General features: G+C 43.3%; 1 protein-coding gene across 1 annotated transcript; it reads right to left on the reverse strand.

Annotated features, from left to right (window-relative positions):
• Positions 1–703: 703 nt before the first annotated feature.
• Positions 704–26,682, reverse strand: NRDC (nardilysin convertase). The gene is made up of 31 exons (XM_053985195.1): positions 26,324–26,682; positions 22,041–22,338; positions 21,770–21,851; positions 21,022–21,175; positions 19,256–19,329; positions 17,751–17,846; positions 16,704–16,826; positions 15,265–15,322; positions 14,268–14,341; positions 14,004–14,073; positions 13,565–13,642; positions 13,009–13,129; positions 12,872–12,930; positions 12,220–12,274; positions 10,895–10,999; positions 10,507–10,630; positions 9,924–10,010; positions 9,205–9,324; positions 8,419–8,470; positions 7,166–7,316; positions 6,015–6,142; positions 5,513–5,675; positions 4,801–4,832; positions 4,384–4,522; positions 3,919–3,966; positions 3,550–3,602; positions 2,846–2,929; positions 1,858–1,948; positions 1,463–1,579; positions 1,147–1,236; positions 704–917 (listed from the first exon to the last, which is right to left on the reverse strand). The coding sequence occupies exons 1-31, from the start codon at positions 26,665–26,667 to the stop codon at positions 723–725; spliced, it is 3,465 nt and encodes a 1,154-aa protein (XP_053841170.1). The 5' UTR covers positions 26,668–26,682; the 3' UTR covers positions 704–722.

Consider the following 26,682-nt stretch of genomic DNA (forward strand, 5'->3'; position numbering starts at 1 on the left):
ATGTGAAATGTATTAGCAGTATTTGTTTTTCCACTGGAATAATCCTTGCAGCTAGCTAAACCTACTTCTTGAAGTAGTTCATGAACTAGCAAAACGAGCACCTGCAGCATCCACAGAAGTTTTCTGGATTCTGCTTCCAGCCTTGCCAGTACATCAGGAACCTCTGCAAGTTGTGCTTTTGCTGCAGTTAATTAATGACTGAGTAAGTAGCTAGATGTAACAATCAAACTACTTTTCTCTTCACAGTTAAGTCTAGCTTTTATTTTATTTCATCTTAATTTTGTCTATGTTGCACATACAGAAAAACTAAAAAAGCAGTGTGAGATGGAAGCCTTGGGCTTTTTCTCCCCCTCCCACCCACTGTCACTGCTCTGGGAGCTCTGCAGATCCTTTCCTGAGGAGCTGTCACTGCTGTTGAGGAGCTGCTGCAGCACTGCAGGGATGGTACAAGCCAGGCTGAACACAAAGGCAGAGCCCACAGCTCCAGACAGCTGGAGAGGAGAACGTGACACCCATGGGGAAGTCAGGGCTGTGCCTCTTCTTAATGAACTTGGGATGGTGATGAGAGGTTGGCTGGAAACTTGAGGAAAGCCTCCTCAGTGTTTGAATGGGCTCTTCATCCCAGCTACCACTACAGCTCTGGTTTAATAAAAACAGGTTTGTGACGTTGATGTTGCAGAAAGCACCTGTATTACACAGCAGGGCAGGGCAAGGTATCAGTTTTATTTCAATATTTTATGGTAAGGGAGAACATTCAGAGTTGATGTGTAGGCTTTGATGTCCTTGATGGAAGTAATGTCACGCATCAAAGAGGAGGGGGGCAATAAAACAAGATGAGGTATTTCACCAGATGAAGAGTTCTGTCCTGAGACAGCTGTCACCTCTGAGTCCCCTTCATGCTTTCCATATCCAATCACCTGGAAAAAAGGTACCAGAAGAGAAATTGGGATCTCATTCAGCAGTTTCTCTGCCTTGACAATTAACTTGATACTAAAATGCAATTCTAACAAGAAGACTACTTATAAATGAAAAAAGACATGGATAACCACAGTAAAAGTTACATCACAGATCTCCTCTCCCTCTCTCTCCTCGTCCTTTCTGCACTGCGCTTACTGAAGGTGGCAACAAGAGCTGACAGACACTCACATGTACACTGAGCACTTTCCTCTGGTTGCTTCTGTGAGCTTGGAACCAGTTGACCAGGTCTGCTTGTGTAATAGACTTGAGAGCTTCAATCTGAAACCCACAGAAAGGAGGTTTTAGCAGCACAGTGGGATTCAAATCATTTTAAGCATAAAAATATTTCCTCTGCAACCTCTACTCCATTGGATAAAAGAACCTTTTTAAAAGAACATGTAATTTTAGACCCAGTGTGTCACTAGTAGCGTAAGTCCCATTTATGCTTTTGAAACTGCTGCAAAACCAGTGTGGTTTTTGTGTCCCACAGCTGCAGAACACCCACCTCCCGTGCCAGCCTGTCAAACAGGTACTGCTGGGTCACCACTTCATTCCAGTTCCTGTCCACTTCTTCCCCAAGGTGGGAGTCTTCACATTCTTTCAGTTTTATCAAAGCTGTTACCTACACGGGAAAAAGACAATTAGTTTTAATGGGTTTAAAACTACCTTAATTTACCATCACAGTCACTGCAGTTGAAAGAAAAGCTGAACTACATGAACGAGGTAGCTCCTTGCGTTCTGAGCTTAACTGTAAATGGCCAGAGAATGGATGGAGAACAACAGCAGAACAAGGCAGGTTTTAAAAGGTGAGGCCTTTGTCCAGAAAACCTCAGAAAATCACCAGATAGCTGTAACTGAATCATGCAGTTCAAAGAAGAGCTTTTTAAGATGAAGTTTTACCTGGGTGCTAAAAGCCTCTTCAGTTAAATCCTTGATTTTCTCTTCAAAGCAAGAAAGAAACTCCTCTATTTTCCTGTCAACCAATTCAGAACTAAAAGAGAAACAATTAAATTAGGCAGGAAAAAACAAAAAAATCCACAAAACAAGGGGTAAAGTAGCAGCCCCCATATGATGAGGAAGTGACAGGCTCACTTCTGTCATCCCCTGAAAACTCATCTGAGAACACCTGGTGGTCAGTTTTTGCAGTGCTCTCATTTTCAGCTGTACACAGGGACTTCAGGTGCCCAGGCACCCCAGGAGCCACTGCTGTGATGCTGCTGGGGATCTGCTCTGCTGGGGATCTGCTCTGGTGTCCCCAGCTGCAGCCCTGAGCCCTGCAGAGTTAGGGGCTATAGGAGCTGGACTGAAAGAAAATGTGATGTGATGGAGCCTGAGGTTTCTGACACATTAAAACCCTCACTGATGACCCAGACCTCAGTAGTGGAAGTGTCCAAATGTAGAAATTAGAGGCAGCAGCACTGTGCTAATTGAGCTTTCACTGACACAGTGTTATTTGAAGTGGCACATTTTCCCTTCAACTCTGGCAGATCAAATGCTTTTAAGTTCAAAGGCCCAGGTTTGAACAAAACCATAGTGCTGTGCCTGCTGAACATGAGCCACAAGAACAGCTAGACAGGATTTACAGGATTTGAACTCCCCTGGCAGAATAGCTTCAAAAGGGCAGGGGGACATTTTACCTAGTCTTGAGATTACTTTTCACTATTCAAGTCAGGACCACTGCAGTTTTAAGAAGCCTAAGGTTACTGTTTTATTCAGGTGCTGGTTTTGAGTCAAGATGTTGTGACTGTCAGCAGTGTCCCTTCTGACATTCCCTTGAATTAAAAAATCCCTCTGTGGCCTGAAACAGGAGGGAACTCTTAACTGGGAGCAGGTGACTCCCACAGCCAGGGCTGGGAGTAGTGAAGAACTTTCCCCACAGAGCACTTACTTGTATTTAGTTGCCTGGGTTGCCACTGTGACTGAGAAGCCAAGAATCCCAGAAGTGTTCCTGCAGGTGGGGTACACGTGGTAACTTAAAAGAAAAAAGGACACAAGCACAATTAACTTTTCATTTACAGGACATGCTGCAAGTTAAAGTAGTGTTGGTACTTTAGACAGAAAAATCTGAGATCTAAATTTGCAAAAGTCTTATTTTCTTTATTTTCTGCATTGCTGCTTTTCAGTGTTTTCTCAGCTTTAGGAAATCCTTTTAAACTTGGGAGTGTTTGTATTTGGGTTCCTGCAAACTCATCTAAGCAGAGTGAGAGACGCAGAGCTGTGAAAAGCCTGCTCCAGTTTCCTGAGGTAGCAGGGTTCCTCTGAGGGAGGCTGCTCAGCACCACAGAGCTGCTGTGAAAACAGCCCTGGGGAAGGGGGGGCTGAGTGTGGAAGTGCAAGGAACAACCTTATGCTGAATAATTCCAAGTTAACACACTGGTAATAGATGCAATTGTTACAGAAGTCAAAAGCAACTTGGCTTGCACCTTGTATTGATGGGTGCTTTTGGTTTTGAAGTGTTGATGTTGCTGTTTCCATTACAGTAACTGAGGATTAGCCACTATGCAGGAAGGATTCCCAGAGTAAAACCACCAGAGAACAGTCAAGGCAGGAGTGTAGGAGCAGGTGCAGGAGAATTCCTCCCAGTGAACTCACCCAAGGGTCTGCTTGGTCCTCAGGAAGTCAAAGCAAGGCTCCTCCATGTGCATCTGAAACAGCACAAAGGTACAGCAGAGGTGACACTGCCCTGCAGCCCCTCAGGGGCTCCACACAGAGCACGGGGACACTGAAGTGCCCCTGGCCAGCCACAACCACTGCATTAAGAGGGCTCAGTCCTGTGGGTTGGGAGCTACAGGAACAGTCTCCTGTAGTGTCCATCACTGCAGCATTTGGGGACAGCCACCCAAGCATTTCAGCCAGAGGCAACAATAGAACACACTGGGGCCAGTCAGCCTCGTGGCCTCAGCTCCAAGCAGTGTTCAGGGAGACACTGTGCTGAGTTAGGAGACACAAACACAAACTTACCACAAGCAGCTCCATCAGGGTGTATTCCCTCAGGTTCCTGGCACCTGACTGGAAAGAAAATGAAGAATTTAGGGTGGGTTTAATGTGATCCCTCAGGCCAAGGTGACTTGTACCACACACCTCAGCTTGGACTGCAGCACTGAGGGACAATTCACAGCAGGGACAGATGAGAAGTTTTGGTTTTCCCTGAGGGGACAGGCCTGGCCCAGCACCCAAGATCAGAGCTGGGGACACCAGGAAGCCACCACAGCACTAACCCAGCTCCCAGCACCAGTGCAGGAAGGGAAGGTGCTGGTTTCAGGGAACCACCCCCCTCCACAGGAAATTCCACTTGGGCTCAGCCTTGGGGCACCAGGCCTGTGCTCACATGAGGTGTCTGTGTCCCCTCTGTGACATCCCTGTGCAGAGCCTGCTCTCAAGGAGGGACCAGGGGGACCAGGCCAGCACAGCCCCAGCACACATTACCTGGTAATAGACTGTCACCTCGGAGTTGGCGTCGCCCTTGTTGAGAGTTTTCACCTTACAGAGCAGGTGGGTGTTCGGCAAATCCACCACCCGGAACTGCACAGGGCAGGGATGGGCCAGGGGGGCAAAGTGGAGCTTTCTGGGGAGCACAAACAGCACAACTTCAAACACCTGCTCACACCTTGGCCAAAACCAGAGCAACACCCAGCCATTTACACACTTGGTCTGATGTTATTTTCCCCTTCCTCAAACCAGAACTACATCTGCTTAAACTGCCACCATCAACAGCCACCTCCTGCAAACAGCTGAGGGAAGAAGGGAATTTCTCAGCACTCCCACTCTGACTCCCTCCTCCAGAAAAGAATCTTGATTATAGTTTCCATATAATAAGCAATAAAAGAGTCAAGAGATACTCACTGAACAACATAATTCAGGAAATCCTTTGCTTCCTAGGGAAGAAAGCAAACATCAGTTTTATTTAGAAGATAATTATTACCCCAATTCACAACCACACACCCCAGTGCAACACTTGAGAGAGTGAGGCCCAAGCAAAGAACAGCTGAGCTGTCCTGCTCCCGACATCCCTGCTTCCTCACATTGTCCCCAGTCCCTCCAGCCGCCTTGGCACCACACTGCAGAGTCTCCACGCTGCTTTTTGCACTGTTATGTCTCCAGAAGGAGAAGGCACGAGCCAAAGAAATAGCACCAGTTATCCTTACTCCATGTGTATGGCACTCAGTGAGGTTTAACCAAACCATGCAGGTAGTCAAATTCCCAGGATAAATGTGCTCTGAGGGAAGCCGCCTCCTGTGGCACCACTGTGGGAATTTCTCCACATCAAATGTATCAATACACCAGACAATATAAAAAAATACGGCAACAGGAGAAATAGATTACAGACATCTACTACATTTTTCCAATGAGCAGTTTAAATCCAAATTCCTGGAAACTTCTGTTCAAACTGGCAACTGGTGAGTGCCATTGGCTTATCCCCACGAGCACTCCTGAGGTGCTGGAGGTGAAACTGCCCAGTAGCCACGAGACTCCAGACTGCCAGAACAGAGGCAGCAGCAGAGTTCAGTGTGCTAAAGCCCAGTGTGAGCACTGGGACTGCCAGGGCTGCACTCACCCTGCTGGTGAAGTTCCCTTGCACGAGACCCTCCACAAAGAGCTGTGACTTGAAGGCGGTGACAAAGGCGGAGAGGGCCTCGATGGAGAGCCCCTTCATCAGCGTCTGGTACTTGTCGATCATGGACCACCGGCCGTGCTCCAGGATCAGCAGCCGCACGTCCCTGCGGGCCACGGGAACACAAGCACAGCACATCAGCAGCTGCTGGGTGCCAGGGATGCCACTCCTGACTGCAGACAGGGACAGGGCTCCCAGCAGCCCTGGCTGACTGTGCCCTCCCCCAGCAGCCGCTGCTGGCTCCAGGTCACTGCCGGACAGCGGCTCCCTGACTGTCGGGTCTGGCCATGCATCTGACCCGCTGCTGCAGAGCTGCTGGGGCTCCCTAAACTATGAGCAAATCCTGGAACAAGCCCTGGGAGCACAGAGCAGGGATCCCTGAGCTCAGCTCAGCTCAGCCTCAGCACCTGCTGCTCAGCCATTGCTGCCCTCCCCCAGAACTCACTTGGCCAGAGTCTCGGGTTTAATGAGGATGTTGTAGTATGTTTTCTTCAGCTGCTCTGTTATCATTTCAAAAACTGCTGGAGTAAAGCTGAAGTCAGACAAGTAATCAATGATGAGCTGAAATAGAAGCTGTAAAGAGAACAGTTTCAAGTTGGAGTTTTTGTTGGTTTAATTTAATGCTATACAATAATATTAAATCATCATTAATAAAATTTTCATTATTGAGACATGGAGCATTACTAAAGCACATTCCTCCATTCTGCCAGATGTTCTTCACTAAACACTTCTATCCTTTCAGAAGGGCAGTGTTTTTACACAGTGAATAAGCTCAATATCCCAAATCAATAGGAGTTTCCATATTCTATTGAAACAAATTTGGGGGCCTGGAACCCCCCAAACATATCTGTGTTCAGTATTCCATTTTTTCCTTTTACAGCTGACCAGCACAATGACATCACAACAGAGGCATCATTCAGGATTAAAAAAGCGACTATTCAGACCCTGCTGCTTGCATATTTGGCTTTTTTCCGTTAAAACTCCTATTAATAAGTCTGACAGGTGATTAATGGTCTTAAAGCTCCAGCAAAGCTCTTGGAATGGAAGTTGATGGTTGTCTCCTCTTCACTGTGTCCTCTCTGTGCCTGCCAGGTCTTACATGGCAGGGAATGGGAACAGGAAGCCCCCAGTCCTCTCAGCAAGCCAACACAGAAAATCTGCAACTAAAATGAGCATGTTGAGAAGCTGGATATCCAAAGTCAAATTGAAACCAGAATCTCTTTTCAGACACCCTTCTCCAGACACTGTGTAAATAGGCACAACTTAGAGATGGAAAGGCTCCAATCCTCTTTACGGCCATGGGAGACACAAAGCTCTTTTTATAGGAAAAGCTGTTAAAATTTTAATGGAGATACAGTTATTACTTAAAAGGAAGATTTAAGTCAGCCTGAAGTCAGTAATTTGAGCTTGTGTAAGTTCACACAATTCCATCTTTATACACGTAAGCACAAGAAAAAGCAGCACATTTGCTGCAATACCCTGCCAGAGACCAATTCTTCTATTTAAACACCTCATCCAACCATTCAAAGCTCCAGAAAAGCAGACACACTGCAAAGCTGCAGACATAAAAGCAGTAAGGGGAAGTACAGAACTTACAGGTAGTTTGTGATTGAATCCTTTGACTCTGATGATCAGGCCATACTCTCCAGCCACCAGCTTGTACTCCAGCTGAGCTACGTCCGCTTCATAAGCTGGTTCCCCCAGGTTGTGGGAAAGGATGTTTACAAATGTATCAAACAACACTATGCTGGAGGGAGAAAAGGGCAGGGGGTTAAAAAGAAGGAAAAAAACGATGGACTAAATATGAAAGTTAAGCCCCATGAGCTTGATGGTACATGCAGTTGAATTCCAACAGAAATGGAATTTGTGTAAACTGAGATTCAAAAATAAGTTTTCCAAAAACACAGAAATAGAGAATGCAGGTTTCCCTTTGTGCAAAAAGCACATGACACTAGTTAAAAATTATCTGGACATTCAGCTATTCCTTGCAATGTGAAAGATTCCAACTTCACAAGCTTTAAGATTTCTTCAAGGTAAGAATGCGTATTTTAACAAGACAATGCTCAAAACATGGAAAAATCACAGCAAATGAAATTATTTTACTTTGTGTAAAGTGTGGGGAACATATAGACTCAGTTATGCTCAATACTTGAGTAATGAGATAATTATTTATCTACCCAGGTAAAAAATAACAGTAAGCTAGAGCAAAGTAGGCTACACAACCTGGAAATTGCAGTCCCTGCTTTCAGGTATTTGTTATTGCCTGGATTCCAATTCAAAGATTAAACTAACACACCTCATGAAAACAGATTTTAAAAGGCTTTCCCAAAACATGAATGATTTGTGCAGGTCTTAGCAGGCTTATGACAACAGCACTGTGACACTGGTTACAAGTGGCAATGGCAGCCTGAGGCAAGGCAAGTGCAGCAGACCCAGAACTGCACCCAGAGCTCTGCCTGACCCACAGTTGGCTTCTCAAGGCTGCTGCAGCCTCTTCTCCTGCTGCTGCAGGCTCCCAGGATGCTGGGACATGCTCAGGACATGACTGTGGACTGCTCTTTTCAGGAGCAGCTCCTTCTCTGAGCACTGCTGCTGTTACATTGCTTTTCCCCAGACTTGCCCTGGGGAATACCACACCATGAACTCCTGACACATCTGTTGGCTACAGGCAGGACCTGCTGCAGAGCCACCATCACCAAACTGCAGATAAAACCCCAAGGAAGGTGGAAGGATGTGAGAAAAGGACACCTTATGCTATTCCTGCTTAAAATGAAAGTCTCTTCCCATTTTTCACTAGGTATGGTAATTTAGTTACTCTGCAAGGTAAGCATAAACAACACAATCCTCACTTCTCTGCAGACTGCTGTATCAATGGAGAGATCAGATGGAATCGAACATAACCTGGGGAGGAAAAGGAAATTTCAATGAGCAATTGTATAGAAGGTGACAACTTTCTGAACTCAAATATATTTCCAGCAAGTTGCTCTTTGGTGACAGTTTGAGTTTAATGAAAATGGTCATTCATCTATAACACTTTTTTTCTTATTTTAAGTCATCATTAAATGTCTTCTCCTTCTTACTCCAAAAATCTTCCCTTTGAAGTGCCAAATATTAGAAAACAAAGCTGTGCTTTGCAGAATACTCCCATGGCATGACCACTATAAACAAAAAAATAAAACTTCACAGAACATCTGTTTAAAGAGATGCTAAAAACTGTGACATTCTGCTTGAAAGCAGCAATATAATTTACACCCTTGTCTCTGATCCAGGCTGTATTTTTCTCTTCCTGTAGAAGAGACTATGTCCCTTCTAATTAATGTGCTCCTTCCTTCTCAAGCCCTTGTCTCAGCAGCTATCCTGTCTGCCCAATCCTCTCCCCACACAGACTGTTCAGAAGTCAGTAAATTTCAGTGATTCCACTTTTCAACCTGAGGTATCAGCAGGGTGTCTTTGTTGCCTTAGCTCACCTGCTTCTCTTCTATTGTAGCTAATAAACATATCAAAAGGACCATGGAAGAGCTGACAGCAAGCACTCCAGTTTAAATGGTGAACACTACCACGGGTTATTTGCCTTCAAATAAATTCCAGCTGCTAAAAACGGGGTCTTGCTATTCAGAAAGCCCTCAGGCATTTACCTTTTGGGATTTTGAATTTATCATCCTTCCTGTACCAGAGACAGCCTTGTTGTGTGCTGAGCGTTTTGACTGGATATTCTGTCTCAGGGCAGTCAGCAACTTTCAAAGCAAAGTCAGTGGCTAACAAAGAGAAAAATCACACCAAAACCACATGTTAGTGTGTTTCACAGACACAATCAGGCTAAATTCATCTAAGTCTTCAAAAGTACCAAAAAATACATTTTCCCCTCCAGTTTTCTAAATTATTTGTGACAATGCTTTCCTGGACCCAAAGAACATCTCTTTTTCACTTCCACACCAGAACAGTGGCTGAAGCAGAGCAGAAGTGATGGCATCACATTCCACCCAAGACACAAGTCCTGGCTTTCATTTCATTTGCTTTTGGGCAACAAAGCCAGATGGTATTTAGATGCTTTCAGAAACAGGAGGATTAAGCAAATAAAATTATCTTCTAAGATATCTGGAGCTCTATATTAACTGTCACTGACTGTGAGGCCTGCTCTGTTATGGATATATCATCTGCAATTTTATATACCTTAAAATAACTCGGTTCTTAAGCTTATAAATAAAAGAAGAGTAAATAAAATCCAGCTGCACAGAATGCTCATATTTTTTTAATTTGCAAAAACCGGTTGATACCAGTTTAGGTTGTTTCTAAACCACAGCAAATTCTCAAATAAATTGCTGGGGAAGATTTCACTCGTGCCCAGGTGCCTTACCTATGTATTTGTTTTCCTCTGGAAGGTGTAAATCCGGATTTAACTCAAAGTCACTGTCCCATAAATCACTCCAGTACTTGTCAATATCTGTTAAAAACCATGAAATGCATTAGTTCAAGAGGAAGGGAAGGTCATCCTATTTCCAGACATGTTTTCCCAATCTCCAGAAAGATCTGCAGTATCACAGGAGTTTCTTAACATCACCTCATTCCTCAGGACTCTTTCTAAATCCCTTCCTACAAAATCTTCTGGAGCAGGACTGAAGCAGTCCTATTAAAAAGTAATCAAGTCTGCCTCAGTAACCCAGCTCCCCCTAAATCCTGTGCTCCATTGGTGCTCCTTCCCCTGAATGGCAGCCAAGTGGAGCTCACGGGGACCTCTGCCTTCCCAAAGGAACTGCAGGAGTGGGAATCCACTGGCACCAAACAAACAGCAGGTTTGGGTGGCACAGAGACTAATGGTGAGCTCAATAAAGCACTGAGGATTCATTTCCCTGCTTCCATGCACTTGTATTTTGTGTTGTCACCCTTTCACTTCCTCGAATGCAGGAATCAGACATTCTCAGCTCCTGCTGCTGTTTTACCTTCCATGCTGTACTGAGTCCCAAACCACTTCTCCTTGAGGTGACACTGGCCTTCGTTGGCAGCGGACAGCAAAACCAGGTTGGCTCTCTGAGGGCTGAGCTGGTTCAGGGCATCAGCAATGATCTACAAGTTCCAGACAATATTTCAGTTTAAATGCAGCTCTGACTGCCTGAGCCAGCAAAGACTTCTCAGTTGGAATGTAGGAAGAACAAGACATAACAAGCTTAGAAAACAGATTTGCTTTCTGAACACAAGTGTTTCAATTAATACAAAACCTGTGCCTGCATTATGTTTAATTACAAATGCCTGTACATATGCCTGTATTACACAGTATGCACATGTTTTCCTTACATCAAAACATATAATCAGAGTTCAAAGAACATTTACCTCTGGCTTGTATTCAAACAAGAGCTGGTCTCCTGTCAGAAAATCTTCCTTCTGAAACAACTGCATGTTCTCACAAAGATTTTCCACATAGTCAACTGGATCTGTCTGCAAGCGAAGAAATAAAGCTATTTGTCACATAATTAGAAACCCAAGATATCAATTTTCTGTTCTGAGAAGAGCCTGACTAGTCAGATATGTTGAGCATGTGTTGGATGCTGTGCTTGTTATGGCATTTCGTTTCAGTTATTAAATTAAATATATTTCATAACCATATCTGATGTTCAGCCTTCTCTGAGAATCCTGAAATTTCAGACACATCATCTTTGTAGAAGAAACCTTGATTATGCAGTTTACAGTCATGGAATCTAAGTTAAAGACCCAGCAGAATGCACTCCTTGCCTCCAGGGGACATAAGCAGAGCCCTGCAACAGTTCAAGATTTAAAGTGACCTGGAAAGCACAAGGCAAGGAACTGCTGCTGGGCTCTGCTCCTTTCCCCAGCTCCCTGCCATGATGTGCAGGGGGAGGAGGAGGAGGTTCTCTTCTTTGAACATGAAATACACGTTGCCTTTTTAGCAGGGTAAGGCTGCCTGGAGGACCAGGCTGCTCAGCTTCTTGCTAAGTGCTTTTGGGATGTTTGCACCAGCCAGCACAGGACTGTACAGATTCTGGGTCAGACAGAGAGCACAGTACACCTGGAAAGAGCTGAGTTTGGCACATCTGTGTCTTGTAAATGTAGTGGGAAACATGCCCAAGGATTTCTTAAGACACCAAACACCTGAGGAAACATTAAAACTCTCTTGGGCAGCACCTAACCATTCATGCCAAGCCCTGCCTCTGAGACCATCATTCCTTAGCACAGCTCCATCCACCAAGCAGAAAACTGCCATGCCTAAGTCGTTCTTCTGCCCCTGGGATTCACAACCCTGTCATAAAAGCACACACAAATCTATGTTCCTGCTGTATGTTGTATTTGTATGGATGGATTTGTTTTCCCAAAAGGAAATTTCAGTGCAATTCAAAGAAAAAAAAAAAAACAAAAACAAGCTATCTAGTAAAAAACAGAACATGGCTAAATGTAGTAGAAGTAAGAAAGTCTAAACTGAAAGAGCCTACCTAGCAGGTAAGGAATGAAAAATCAACATTAAATTCTGCTAGGGAAAAATCTCAATATTTCTCTGCCTAGAATACATCTCCTTTCAGCAAAATACAGCCTCATTAAGTGCACAATGTATTTCTTCTCAAATGGAACTTTGAAAATGTGTTTCAAAATGAAAAAGTAATTACTTTTCATGGTTTACCTATGTCAGAACAGTGGATAAATACCTGTTCCTGATAGTGAAATTCATTAGCTTCAATCTTCTGTATTTCTTCCCATATTCTGCAAAGGAGGAAGAAGATAATAAAAGTGGATTTTCTCCATTATTCCACAACATTTACCAAGAATCTTAAAAAAGGAGCCTTCTAGGAAAGGCATCAATGGTGAGATCGATGATTCATTCAGGTACAAGACACAGAAGCCAATATTAAATGCACTTCCCAAAATGGCATTTCTCAGAACTGGCAGAAAGTTCTTCTATTTTCCAAAGAGAAAGAGAGTTAACTAAGAAGAGTCAAAATCTGATACCAAATTAACATAAATTTAGGCTAACACCAGAACACCCAGTCCTGACTTCCACAGACCTGGCTCAACAAATTCATTTAAAATGAACACAAAACTGCACCTGACCTCTACACTAGTTCAGCTTACTAAACTGAAGGAATCACATCACAGTAAGTGAAACTGAAAACACCAATAAATAAGCATAAACATTTAGAAAAATTCTTTTTAAACTGACCTGTTTTCCACACAGACAAGCTTTACTAGTGACTCCCTGTTTATGCTCCAGGAACTCCACAAAAAGTACAAACACTACAAATAACAGGATAATGGAGAAGGACACCACCACAAATATCTGCTGCAGTGGCAAACACTTGCCTTTGATCTGGCCCCCTTCTCTGCAGCATCTTCACGTACTGAAACACAACGTGGGCCACCTGCAGACAGAAAGGAACAGATTCATTTTTCCAGACATCAGGGAAACAGCAGGAAAAACAAGCTGCAGGACACCATACCTCATAGAAGTGCTTGTAACCTTCATCAGTCAAAGTCACAGAAATGCTGAAGATGGAGTAAGTGGAGTTCTGTTCAAATCCTGTCTCTCCATTTCCTCCATACAACGCAAGGGCCCAAAACCTATGGAAGAGTGAAAGATACTCATTAATTAATCCTTCCAGCTTTGTTTGAGCTTAATTACAAGTAGTATATTACAGTGTATCTTTATTTCAGAGGCTTTCAATCCATTTACCATTTACAGAAAGCTTAGCCAGTTTAAGGATGTGACCTCAGGATACAGAAAACTCAAGAAAAACAATGAAAAAGCTAAGTAATGTTTTGGAGATCTCAAAGATCAGTCAGAGATACTGCTGATCCATGAATCACAGAAAAAAGCCCATTTATTTCTTACTTGGGTTTATCATCACCTTACAGAATATCACTACAAAACACTGATACAAAAAGGCAGACTTGGCCTGCTTTTACATCTATTGAAAATATAAATACACAAAATATAGTTAATCTGTATTTGAATGAGATCAAAGCATTTAATAACCATGCTTAAAAACCACATACTTTTTCCTAAGGAAAGAAAGAACACTGCCTTTGCCTTCATGTCCCACCAGCCAGGAAATATAATGAAGAGGCTTCACCCTAAGAGAAAGTTTGGAGGAGATTAGATGCCAGGAGGTAACACATTTCACAGAAAGAATTCAAATCACTGGGCTAATGACTAAAATATGCACTGTCTCTTTTTTCAGGGCAAGTTTTGCATTTTCAGGCAGAATTAAGATAATAAGCTGAAAGTGTGGGAGTTCAGAACATAATGACTGATCTGAGTCAGTGAGGAAAGGGAACTGCATCTGCAGAGCAGTTGAATTCATTTTTAAAATGCCCCCCTAGCTGAACCAAAGTAATCTGTTAGACAAGTAAATGAGATTCTTTGGCCTGTTGTGGAAGTCAATGAATTATTCACAGCATAAACAAGGTAGAAATAAAGTGCAGCACAGTGTACCTGTAATACTGTTCTTGTGGGGGAAGTGCCCAAGTGATGGTCAATGAATGAACTTTCCTGATTGGAACGACTGGACACAAATAAATTGATTAATTATAAATATACATGATGAGACAGAGATAAGTAATTTTACATAATGCAGAAAGAATAGTTAAAAGCTTTTTAAAACCACACAGAATTACTCTACATAAAGTATCTGGATCACCCAGAGAAAATTTCTTTCGGTATTCAGGTATTTAAAACATTTAAATCAATTTCACTTACCTCTGTAGAGCTTGTGAAACTCTGGTGTGTCAAAAGGCTGAGTCAGATGGCCAAAGCTGGGTTTGGGTAAACCACTTAGAAGCAAAATGGAAGTGTGATGTTACTGGCAGGGGTTCAAGGCTACACTGAGATATTCAAAGACATCAGGACCTCAGCTCTACAGGGCACCAGAGAGCCTGGGAAGGGCCCTTTTTTAAGGGTGCAGTCCAGCATCCCCCCAGCCCCAGGGAGGTACCCTGGGAGGCAGCCTGCACACACAACTGAGCAATTACCACCCCAACACCTCCCCTTCCTTCTGTACAAGAAGCACAAAACACAGCCAAGAACAGCAAACAACATCCTGAGTTCACCCTGGGCCCAAGGAATCCTGATGGATTGTCTTATGGGGCAGGAGGGATGAGGAAGGGTGTGGCCAGGACAGACAAATGTGGCTCTGAATGGCATTAGGCTCTCACAAGAGCATTTCCAAGCACCACAGAAACAAATATCTTGCAAAAGGGAAAAAAATGCTTTTCAAATTAGCAAAGCTTTTATAGAACCCCCTTTTTAGAGGGCATATTGGAGTGAAACATTATAAAAAAGACTTATTTCTAACCCATTGCCACCCTAAGGATAACACTTAAATTCCAGATACGGTGTTAATTAATTCTGCTTCTAATTATTTTTGACACAAAGCAAAGATAAGAAATGTGAATTGATAACCTAAGTTTGAATGACTTATCAAAGTTAAGGTATCAGCACATATTAAGCAAACATTGATTCAAGTTAGCACCACACAGCTCACAGCCTAAATAATTGTTAAGCAGAAACAAAGTCTTCCTGGAACAATTAACAGTGGTCTTTAATTTAAAAAGTTGCTTTTTTTTTTCCAGATAAGAATGTTAATTAACAAATGGTAATTTCCTTTGTTTCTCCAGTAAGGGATTTTTTAAAATGTCATTTTAAGAAGAGATAGTTTTATCATCTGCAATGTCTTTATGCATCAAATGAATCTTACTTATTTGGGATTTCAGAGAAGATTTCTGTCACCCACTTTTCCAAAGTATCCAGTGTTTCTAAAAAAGAAAGAAGACAGACAGAAATGCAATTTCCTCAAGATCTAAGTCAAGTTACCTTATCTCATCAATTCAGTTATTTCGAAGAGGCTGCAAGTCAGTGTATTTGAAAACTGTTCTAAATTATAAACTTCAAAGCTGTTGATTTGAGCCAATTCTTAACATTTGTTGAGCTGCATCGGTGGTCACAGCTCTGGGCTTGTGTAGGGTGCTCAAATCCCAGGCTGACACAACTGGGATTTACAGTTTAGTAGTGTCTGGAGTGACTGGGAGAAGGAATTACTGTCTTAGGGATCTACAAAATCACCAGGACTTGCAACTCGCTCCTTGACTCTCCAGATTATACACAGGAGTTTCCCCCCTCAAACGCAGCCCTGCAGTCCTAAAGATTCCTTCTCCCCATCCTCTTTTCTGAGGGAAATAAGTCACAAACCAGAAGGATTTTTAAAATAAAAACTTTGCTTATTTAAGCAACCATTCTGAACTCCAAAAGTGATGTTATATATGTAAACAACAGCAGTAAAAAAGGCTGGATGGGGTAGGGGGAGGATTCACTGTTGAGTTTGTTTTAACAGAGAAGGAAATACAAAATTGACCTGGCTGGTTATCAGTTACCACCATTTTTTCCCCAAACACCACAGAAAATATTACAATCCAGCACTGGCTTAATGACTATTCAAGAGGCATTCAGCATCCTAAGTAGTTTACTGTCTAGACCAAAATTAAAAGCAAAGGAGAAGAAAAGAAAAAATGCCTCTATTATTACCATCTTCATTTTAGAGATGGGAATTGCAATCCGTTTTAGCATTCAACAAAACTCCTCTCTAAACACAAACCTAACTTGAATAACTTCTGAGAAATGTGTTTCTTCTATTCTCAGCAGAAACAATCTAAAGGTCTGCAGTTCTTCACTGAAATAAAATTCTAATCCATTTGTATAGAATTTTTCAAGCTATGGGGGAAAAAAATAGAACCTCTACTCTTCCTAGACAAACAAGACAACTGGGAGATTCAGTCTCAGTCTCCCCATCACTTGCTGAGGAGTTTCACTGTTGATGGCATAGAAATCAGCAGCATTAATTTATTTAAGTTGCTTGACTCTTCATTGCTACAAGATTATTTCTGAAATGTTATCTTTGAGATTTTCCCTTCTGTGTTAATATGGAACCCATTCAAAAGGTTTCTCAAGAAGCAGCAGGATGACAATAACACAGCCCAATTGCTCAGGTCTTGTTTCATTTGGAAACCAGGCTAAAATCTCCATATAAACACCCTCTGCAGGACTGGACAAGCCACTAGACTGGCTTGGGCTACAGCTGGACTGGTTCCAAAAGCACCAACAGCAGCAATGAGGCTGTTTTTAAGGAGTAACTGATGTTACCTTTAGACTGGACAACCAAGGTCATGTAGTGAGCAGAGTAATGGCGCTGCCAGAATTCCCTCAGCCTGGTGTAGGTGTCAATATTGTTCATTTTGGGCTCGTGCTTGAGCGTATCTGCATTACCTGCAAACATCAAAGGGGAGACAAGGTTAGTTATCCACACAGTGCTTACAGCAAGAACACACACAGTGAGAATTCACTTTCCTCCCTAGGTCTCAATCATGGTAAAATTAAAAATACCTAACAAAAATTTGGAGTGAAAGGAGTGTTAAGTGAAACTGGGTATTTTCTGATTTCTGGTTCTTATCCAAAGGACAGCTGATATTTTTATGACAAGGAAGGCCAGAGTCCTCCTTCATTATTACATCTCCCACAGGTTCCAGCTCACTGTGTGTTACCAGCTATTCCCTCACCAATGGAACTTGCAGAACAGCAGAGGGAAAAAGAGAAGGAAATATGAAGTTCTGTGTATGTCATCACAGAAATTTATAAAAACAAGCTACACTTCAAAGCTAGTAACTCATCAGTCACACTGCTATTTACACACTCACCAGCACCACGAGGGTGAGGGAGTGAGGACTCAAGAGAAGGACAAATCTCCATTCTGCTCCCCTCACATGGCTGTGAAGGGCTAACTCCCAGTTCAACAGTGAATTATTTACTTTGAAAAGCCTCCTTAGACATACAACTAGAAATAACTCATTTTTCCAGGAAATTCTAATAGGAAAAAAACTAAGCTTAAGGAAGATGGAGATGACTCAGAGAGCACCACCTTTGTGTTAAAAGAAAGTTCCATGATTATACACCTTGTGCACCCAGTTATAACATCAGCAAAAAGCAGTAGCAGAAAGAAAAGTATCTTAAAAAGGAGACAGCTGCTTTTATTCCCAACCATTTTCCTGTAAAATGGATAATTGCTTGAATTCTTCTCAACAAGTTTAATGGTTGCTGTGAATGGTTCATGTTAGTGCATCTAACCACTCAAACTTCTAAGTGGTTAAAAGTTTAATTATCATTACCATTTTATAACAGAAATTCAGGACTTACCCCAAAAGAATTTCTTCATGGGATGTCCAGGCCTGGCAAGACTCCCAAATAACATCTCCTTTCTGTTTGCATCAGAGGGCCTTGCGAGCTGATACTCTGTTAATTATAAGAATTTGCAGTGGCATGCATCAAAGTTTGACACCATGTTCTCACAAAACAAAGCACAAATCCCAGCCAAACTGAAAAAAGACATACCACACAGATGCAGTCTGGAATTTCTTTTGGTATAGGAATGAAGTAGTGAAATAAGAAAGAAAACTTGCTAGTAGTAATGAATATAAGAGGAAAAATGTAGCTCATTACTGAGAAGTAAAGTGTTAAGAAGGAAAAGCATGTAAAGCATCAACTTGTCCTGTCTGAATGCTCTATGTTGAGCTCAATGGGGACCAAAGGCCATTAATATTATACAGGACCAGGCCCTGCAGTAAGAGCCAGAGAACAATTACAAACCTGTTTCTACCATATGTCACACAGAACAAACCCTAGCCTAATAATGAAATAAGAAATTGAAAGGTGAGCAAGATAAGTTTCTAAAAATGCAGTTTTACAACCACTTTACACTAATCTAAATATGGGGCTCTGCCAAAATCAATTCACCCTCCTGAACTGCATTTTCCCATTCCTGTTTTGCTGGTAATAACAACCATGTACAGCACAGCTGTAAACTAACTCCTGTGGCTGGGCTCTCCTGCAGCCAGTGCAGCAAGCTGACACCATTTCCTGGGCAGCAAATTACCACGGTGTCACTGCAAGGGAAGGACTGGTTCTGCACCACCAAGGTGTAAAATGGCTGAAGCTGTTGAAGAACCACACCTTAACTCAAAGGCTACACTGACTTTTATCTAAATTCAAAGATCAAATTGCCCACTTTTCCTTGCCAGAAGACAGATAAAGAAAATTACTTGGAATAAATATTTGACCTAGTTGGGATATCTGCTATTTTTTTCCTAAAACAGTGACATTTTAGAGGCAGTCTTGGAGTATCCATCACATATAAGACAATCAACACTCCACTCACTTTTGTGCCCGGTTTAATTTCCTTCTGGGAAGTGACTTTTTATTGTTATTGTTATTCAGGTGTTAGAATAAGGAGACAAGTAAAATTACCTCAACTTATTGTATTAACTGCACAGGACTGGAGAGAGCTCTGGGGCTGTGCTAGAGCTTAAAGGCATTTTGTTCACTGCAGAGCATTCACATGCTCATGTAACTGCCCTGCCAGTTACTGCCAAACCACTTCAGATTATTAATTTCCAATTAATGAAAATGCAAGGGTAAACTCTCACAGTGCTGGCACCACATCCAGTCTTTCTTCCTCTAAAAGCTACTGATGTTTAACAGCCACAAAGCTTCAACTCAGGAGTTTAATCTCTCTGGTAAGTTATGTGAACGTGACTGAAGTGCATAGAAGGGGAGTTCAACACAGAAACAATAAACAGTGTTACAAAGTAGGTTTTGTTTTAAGAAGATGGGCTAAACAAACAGGAAAAGAGTCTCTTACTTACCACTGTCTACAGCCTCCACTTCTCGATCTATTGCATCCCTGATCATTAATGGGTGAATAAAGAATTGTGCCCACCTATGGAACAGAAAAATTCATATACTTTTCTTCAGTGTCTATTAAACTACGGCAAAACCCCAGTAATTAAATCCAACATCTACTATTTTGGTTTACAAAGCTGCTTGACTAACTACAAGCTATGTCATTCTTGACTATAATGTCTTAAAGAAAGACAAAAGCCATCAGAAAGCAAAGGGCAGGGCTTTCCAGCTCCAGAGTGGGACTGAATTGGTTGGATGCAGTAGGATATGGCACTAATGGCTGCAGGACTATCTGCCTTACGTCCTAAGAATGATCACACCAGATGAGACAAGTCATCCACCCAGTCTGGAATCTGGACCTGATAAGGACCAGCATCAGATGCTTCAGAGGAAATCCTCAGTTTTTCCTCAGGAACAACATGACCACAGGGGAAGTTTCTTCCTAACTCCAGGAAACAAATTGTCATGAAACACAAGTTTCTATTCCATTACAATTTTATTATCTACTATAGAAGTCAGCAGTGTGATCCAAATAAATTTCTTCTGTATCCTCAGAGAGCAGAGCACTGGAAAGAGAGAGATGTGCAGTACATGGGGACTCCACAGAAGGCTGCCAGAGAATCTAATAGTTCTGTTTTGTTTGCTGAGACTTTTTAATGAAAAACTGAACTGGCTGAAGGAAAAGGTTAAGAGCAATAAAAGGTTAAAAGTAATATATCTGTGATGGAGTTCTATGGCCAGAAGACCCATTACACTGAAGACAACTGAAAGGTGATGTATTTCCATTTCTTCAGATCCACAAGTGCTTGAATGAGCAGAATTCATCCTCAGCACTCATTTATCTCCTTTGTATGAGAAGCTGTCCTACAGAACTCCTAATTTCTGTTTTCCTCTGCACTAAGCAAGCTGTTGTGACAGATTGCAATTGTATTTTTTTTATTCTTTCACACTTCCAAACATCTTAAAAAGCTGGATTAATCTGCAAATGGAAGCTGAAATTGGCCTAGTAAAGTAAAATTTAGGTTATACCTGGAAAAATGTGCAAACACTTGCTCTCGTGTCAAAGTAAATTTGCAGTGGAGCCTACTCTCCTCCTGAGGTATTTTATGGCATCAAGAATATTCAGCTACGCCCCTATGGATGAGAAATTCCTCTCACTAAAGAAAACCATGCCAACCAGTGGAGCTCTGTTGTTCCAAAAGCACAAAAGAGCCAGTTAAGCACTTTCTGGCAAAAGAGACATTCAGCAGTGAATAACCTGCACTGGGTTAAATGTCTCCTTCTGAGACACACATTGTACCATAACTTTGAGGGCTGCCTGAAACAAACTAACAACAATTTAGAAAAACAGTAACTCTACCAGGACAGACATTTCAAAGGATCAGTCACTGGGACTGGGAGCACTTCCCCTCTGATCAGTTGTCACATCGCACAACATTTCTCCTGTCATCAATGCTACCAGTTTAAGAGTGCCAAAACAATCAAAGAGCTGCATGTGTTAAGACTTAAACATGGGTCCTACATAATCCCACAGCAAAAGAACCCAGCTACATATCCAAAGGGAAACAGCCCTTTCCTATACTCAGTATCACTGCTGTAGTGCAGGTAGCTATTGAAGTTCAACAACAGCTTTGATCACCCCAAAATGAAGAACTGGACAACTACACCCAAGCTCCTGAGGCACATACAGACATTAATTAACACCTAATCACCATTCATACAAAGTTACCTATCCAGGGCTTCTTTGAAGTACTTCCTCTGCACATCAAACTGGAACACTGTCCTCTCACAGTCCGTCGAGGCGTTGTCACCGCCCCCGTGTTTCTTCAGGAATGCATCAAACCCGTTCTCATCTGGGTACTTCAAACTGCCCATAAAAACCACTGCAACAAAAAATCACCAACATGTGCCAAAATGACATTAATCTGTTAATCCTGACGGCAGCTACAGCAACCCCTCTATGACTGACCCACACCTCACAGGCAGAGGAAACTTCTGAATACCAACAGCCTGGGTGATCTGCCCAGTAACTGCTGCAGCTGGCCTCTGACAGTGCCCTCCCTGGCAGGCCTGGCCTCAACCAGGCAAGAACAGTAGTTTGAGACACACCTGGTCAGAAACTTCATGTGGTTTCTGTGTCCACATTACTAATTCACCACCCTTTACCAGGAGACAAAGGTCTCTAGCTCCAACCTGGGCTATAAAGCCACAGGTAACATAATTCCCCTCAATTTAATGGGTAATAACTAAAAAAGTTGATATAAGCTAATGCACAGCTTGGCAAAGTGTAAGAGACACCTCATCCCATATTAAGAACTCCTTACTAAGTCAGTATTTGTATAAAATCACAAACTCGTGAAAATAAATGCTCAAATAGCCAAATTAGGAATTGATACTAAATACTTCAGAAAAGCAGAGCTACATAGCACCCTTTTTGCTCTGAAGCTGGAGAAGATGAAACAGGAGCAGATACATACTATGTTCCAGGAAGTGTGCTAATCCAGGCAGATCTTCAGGATCAGAGAAGCTGCCAACAGCAACACAGAGGGCTGCTGCAGACTAGAGAAAATACAACATTCTCAGTAAAAGCTGCTTCAAGAAACACTTCAGGAAAATGACAGAAGTACAAGATGAATCAACTGGGACAGGTACAATAAAAAGGTCACATCTGAGCACCTAATCACAAGGTTTCAGACCTCAAGAAAAGTTCACTATATATTTTTGCACCCTACAGCTTTAAGTACATACCTGCTTTTCTGAACAACCTCTCTTTCTTGTCTCCTCCTTTTCAGCCAGCTCTTCTAATTCACTGTCATCAGAATCATTGAAATCCTCATTATCTCCATCACTGTCCTCACTCTCATCCCCCTCATCACACTCATCATCATCTTCTCTGCCATCTTCGATCTCTGCTCCAGAGTCATCACTGCCCTCTTCAGAATCATCATCATTATCTTCCTCCTCCTCTGAAGATGTTGGGGCACCATCCAAGTAATTCAAATCCGAAATCAAAAGTGCACATAAGCCATTCTGCAGTCTGATATACCTGAAAGAATAATTTGGTGCAATGAATATGTTCATTTCCCAAGTCTGAATTTTCAGAATTGCAAGAATTTCATTATTTCCTGTAATACTTAGAGAATGATTTCCTAATGAAAATCTAATGGTAGTCAAGACTGAACAGTTTTACAGCAGGAAAGTAAAACATTCTTCTGGTGTTCAGCAGCTCTAGGAATAAGAAGCAGTTCAGGGCAGTAGCAGAAGCCCTTCTCCCCATAAGGTCAAGCTCACTGGTTTTGGCTTTTATTCTTCTCCTTGTGAAACATTTAAGCTATTAGCACTCACTTCATGCACTCAGAACAGGCAAACCCAAACTTCAATCATCTTTTAGGCTTATCAGGCTCTTGGAAACAGGTATGATGTGACAGAATGAAGATCTTAGTCTTTGCTTCTAAGTAGGCCCCAGAGCATTTGATTTTATTTGTTTTCATCAATAGTTTCTAATAAATGGGGTCTGCAGATGTAGCAGCAAGTGTTAGAAAGGAGAGAGTTCCTCTGCAGGCTCCACAGAACCAGTCACAGGGAACTGGCTGGGCTCCTATCAAGAAGCAATAAGCAGTTCTGCTGTGTGTGTGTTTATACAAGCACAGAAGTTTTTAAATGTGTGTATGTATATATAAAACTCCATAAGCCCTCTGTGCAGCACCCTTCCAACAGCTTTTCACTCTGAGGCCTGCAAGCACCAATGCTCTGCACTACAAGAGCCCTCATCAGTATTCATTTACCATCAAATCTGGAACAGAGTCACAATTTGTCAAATTAACCACAGCATCCCTGCCAGGAGGTTGCACTGCCTAATATACCCACAGCAGACAGGAAGGAATGCTGGGTCCAGAAAATACTTCATCCACTGAATGAACTAGTGAGATAGAGACCTGTGGTATCTGACCCAGCAGAAACACTCACAAAAAAAAGCAAGCTAGAATAAAATAAACCCATGGTCACACCCCATGCTCCCAGAAAAATCTGAGTTCCACAGCACAGAAACACAGAACAGTCTTTGTTGAAAGGGGCCTTTACAGGTCATTTACTCCACCCCCTGAGCTTGTACCAGGTCAGAACCTTGCAACATGGACACAGCTCTTGGACATCAAAAAGCTAATGAACAAATGTCTGATAGTTGTGTTAAGGTTATGACTCATGAGCAGTCACCCAAGGGTAAGTGACAGAGCTTACTCTGGGTCAGGGTTTTGTGGTCATGAACACACCCAGTTTCCTTGCTGCAAGACTGCTGAGCAGGACAAATCTGCTCTACCCAAAAGCACAAGTGCATTTTGACTCATTCAAACTGCAGCACACACTGTATAACTTGCAGGGATGCTCTGATGAACTGAGGCACAGAGAGTGCTGGAATGTCTATGAACAAAGTTAATCCTCCTGCATTCTGAAAGCATGTTTGTGAACCATTCCCACCAGGCAGGTGTCCCAATGCACAGCTGCAGCACTCCTGAATGTCCTAAAACACACACTGCACACGTGGGTGCTTCAGCCTCTGGGCAGCTGAGAGCCAAAGCCCCAGACAGCACCTTCCAGCACAACCAGCACTTCCCCTCCACACACAGCTCTGCTCTGTGGGTCAGCACAGCTCCTGGAGAACTCCAGCCCCCCAGCACTGGTGGAGAGCAGAGAACAGAACGGGGCTGCTCTTCCCGAGGAACAATGTGCCATAAAGCTGCTCAGCCAGGTGTACCCAGCAGCTCTTGTTGATCCTTTGCACAGAGCCCCATTAAGCTAATGGAGCAGATTATACTAATTTTACATTGCTCATCTGGAGGCTCGTGGGTGTTGCACACAGGACAGAAAGCACCCGGCAGCAAGGACACGGCTGAACCACGGCTGGTGCTGTTGGATGCTCTCGGATTTCACTCCAGCATGATTTAAACAGCTTAGGTTATACAGAGCACAGGCACCACTGACATAGGTGTTCTTTACTTTTTCCATGTTTCAGTCCAATGGAAAAGGACAAATGTAACTAATATCCACTAGTATGCAAAATACAGTACAAAAAATGCAATGGCATAAGGTAGAAACAGAAGCAAGCACAGTCCAATTGCTTTTTTGAAGAACTATACAGCATTGATGCAAGTAAGGCCAAATTATAAAATACAATTCAAATTCTTAAAAATACTGCTTAAATCTCCTGAATAAGTTTAAACAGGATTGTTCTCACACAAAGATTTTCTTTGACAATTGTTTAGAAGTTAATATTGAAATACATATCAGTGTATGGTAAACACTAAGAGAAATGCTGTAATTTCACAAATGACGATAAATATAAGACCATGAAATTCCATGTATGGATAATGTAAATAAAACATACATTTTTGGTAAATATAACTACACAGTTACAGCTCTAATGAGCAAACTTTTATCATGGCAAATATTTTGTCCCAGCAAACCCACTTCTGAAAATACATCCTGCAATCTATCTCAGAGCTCCTTTGGTTTTGTGAATGTTATTTGAGAAAGAAAAATAAAACATTTGCTATTAAGTTAAGACTGATGTCACCAGACACAGACACTAATGCCGCTGTGACTGGGCTGCAGCACACATCACTGAAGTGTGAAGAGAGGAAAATGTGTCAGCATCATCACATCACCTGCCAAGACACTCCCTCACGAGGTTTGGGACCTCACACCTGGACAGAGGTTCAGTGTGGTTTTGCTTCCAGACACACAGAACTTCTCTTCCATAAAGACAGTGTCTGTGCTCTGTCAGGCTCACTTCACACACATGGAAATCAGTCTGAAAGGATGCAACTCTGTGCTTCCAACTGAAAAATTCTGTTAAGAATGGACAGTAGGATTTCTGAAATATTTTGGTATTAGTTTATGCTATAATCAAACACTCTCTCCAGTTCTCACATGCAGAGGAGGTTCCTGAACCTTAAAATAGATAGTGGCAGTTTTCAATGGATTTTCCAAGCTTCATGCAGCAGTGTGCTACTTCAGGCAGCAAAGGCAGGAGTTTCTGAACCTCACAGCATCAGCAGCTGAGAGCAGGAGGACAAGCCTGCCACAAAGTAGCATGACTAAGAATGCCATCAGGAGAGGCAGGCAGAGATCCAGAGGAAGCAGCAAGGAAGTAGGGCAAGAAGGGAGGGAGCAAGTTTCTCCCTGAGCCAATGGGCACAGTCCTCTTCAGGCAGCCAGCAGGGAATCTCACTGTCAGCCAATGTCACTGCAAATCCAAACTTCAGTTCCAGGCTCAGGCAGCAGATTCTCCACTGGCTGCACAGATTAGACATCATGAAAAGTAAAGATCAATTTTAAAAAACAGCTCTAACAAGGGCTGAATAATGTTCTGTCTTAGACGAAGAAGTTATCAGAGTGTCCTTTCAAGAACAGACTGCCTTACAGCATGCAAAAAGCTCAACCTCGGCTGGAGTTCTCACCAGAGTCTCTCGCTGGGTCTGGGCCACAGATGCTATGGGCTGTGCTCAGGGAAGTTGATCTTTTTCGTCACTTTTCGGGGTATTACTCAGAAATATTGAAATAAAAACACAAGCAAAATGGCAGCCTAAAAGCACTTTGCCTCAACTCACAGATATATTTGTGTTAAAACTTAGAAGCTCATCTAAAACATGAAGAGTAACAGTTTCTAAGTTGGAATCTGCTCTGAAATACTTAAACCGCACTTTTGCACTGAACGCTTTCGAAGAGGAGCTGCCGGGCCGAGGGCTGCGAACTAACGCTGAATTGGGCACTGCTGTGCCTGGAGAGCAGCCAGCACCGACCAGCCCGGGCACAAGGGCCGCCCTGTGCCCGCACACACACCGGGCAGCCCACCCTCAGGGCGAACACACCCGCGGGCTCGCCAGCCTCCTTTTATCACAGACAGCACCCAACTGCCCCGGCCACCGGGACCGGCCCGACTTCCATTCCCCGGGGTCCCCGGGCAGACCCCGGCCCGCTCCACCGACCGGCCGGGCTGCCCCGGCGGCAGCTCGTCCTCCCGCACCCGCCCTCACCGGTACTGCTTGGGGTCGCTGGGGGACTTGACGATGTCGGGGTCACCGAGGTTGTGTTCGGGACCGGCTCCCCCGCGCTCTTCCTCCTCGTCCCCGTGGGGCGAGCGGCCCCCGGCGTCGCGGCCCCCCTCCGCGGCCTGCTGGCCCACCGCAAGCTCCGGGCTGCCGTAGCCGCACGTTGCCTTGTTCCTGCCGGGCATGGCGGCGGTGCCGACCCTCCACAGCGGCCGGACAACGGCCCGTCCCGGCCGCCAGCCCCCGGCCACGGCCCGCCCGCGGGGACCCCCGGCCGCCGCCGCCCGCCCGCTCCGAGCGAGGGCGGCCGCGAGACTGCGCAAGCGCATAGCTGCGCGGCGCTC

The sequence above is a fragment of the Vidua macroura genome, chromosome 9, assembly GCF_024509145.1.
Source record: "Vidua macroura isolate BioBank_ID:100142 chromosome 9, ASM2450914v1, whole genome shotgun sequence".
In the NCBI taxonomy this organism is placed as follows: Eukaryota; Metazoa; Chordata; class Aves; order Passeriformes; family Viduidae; genus Vidua; species Vidua macroura.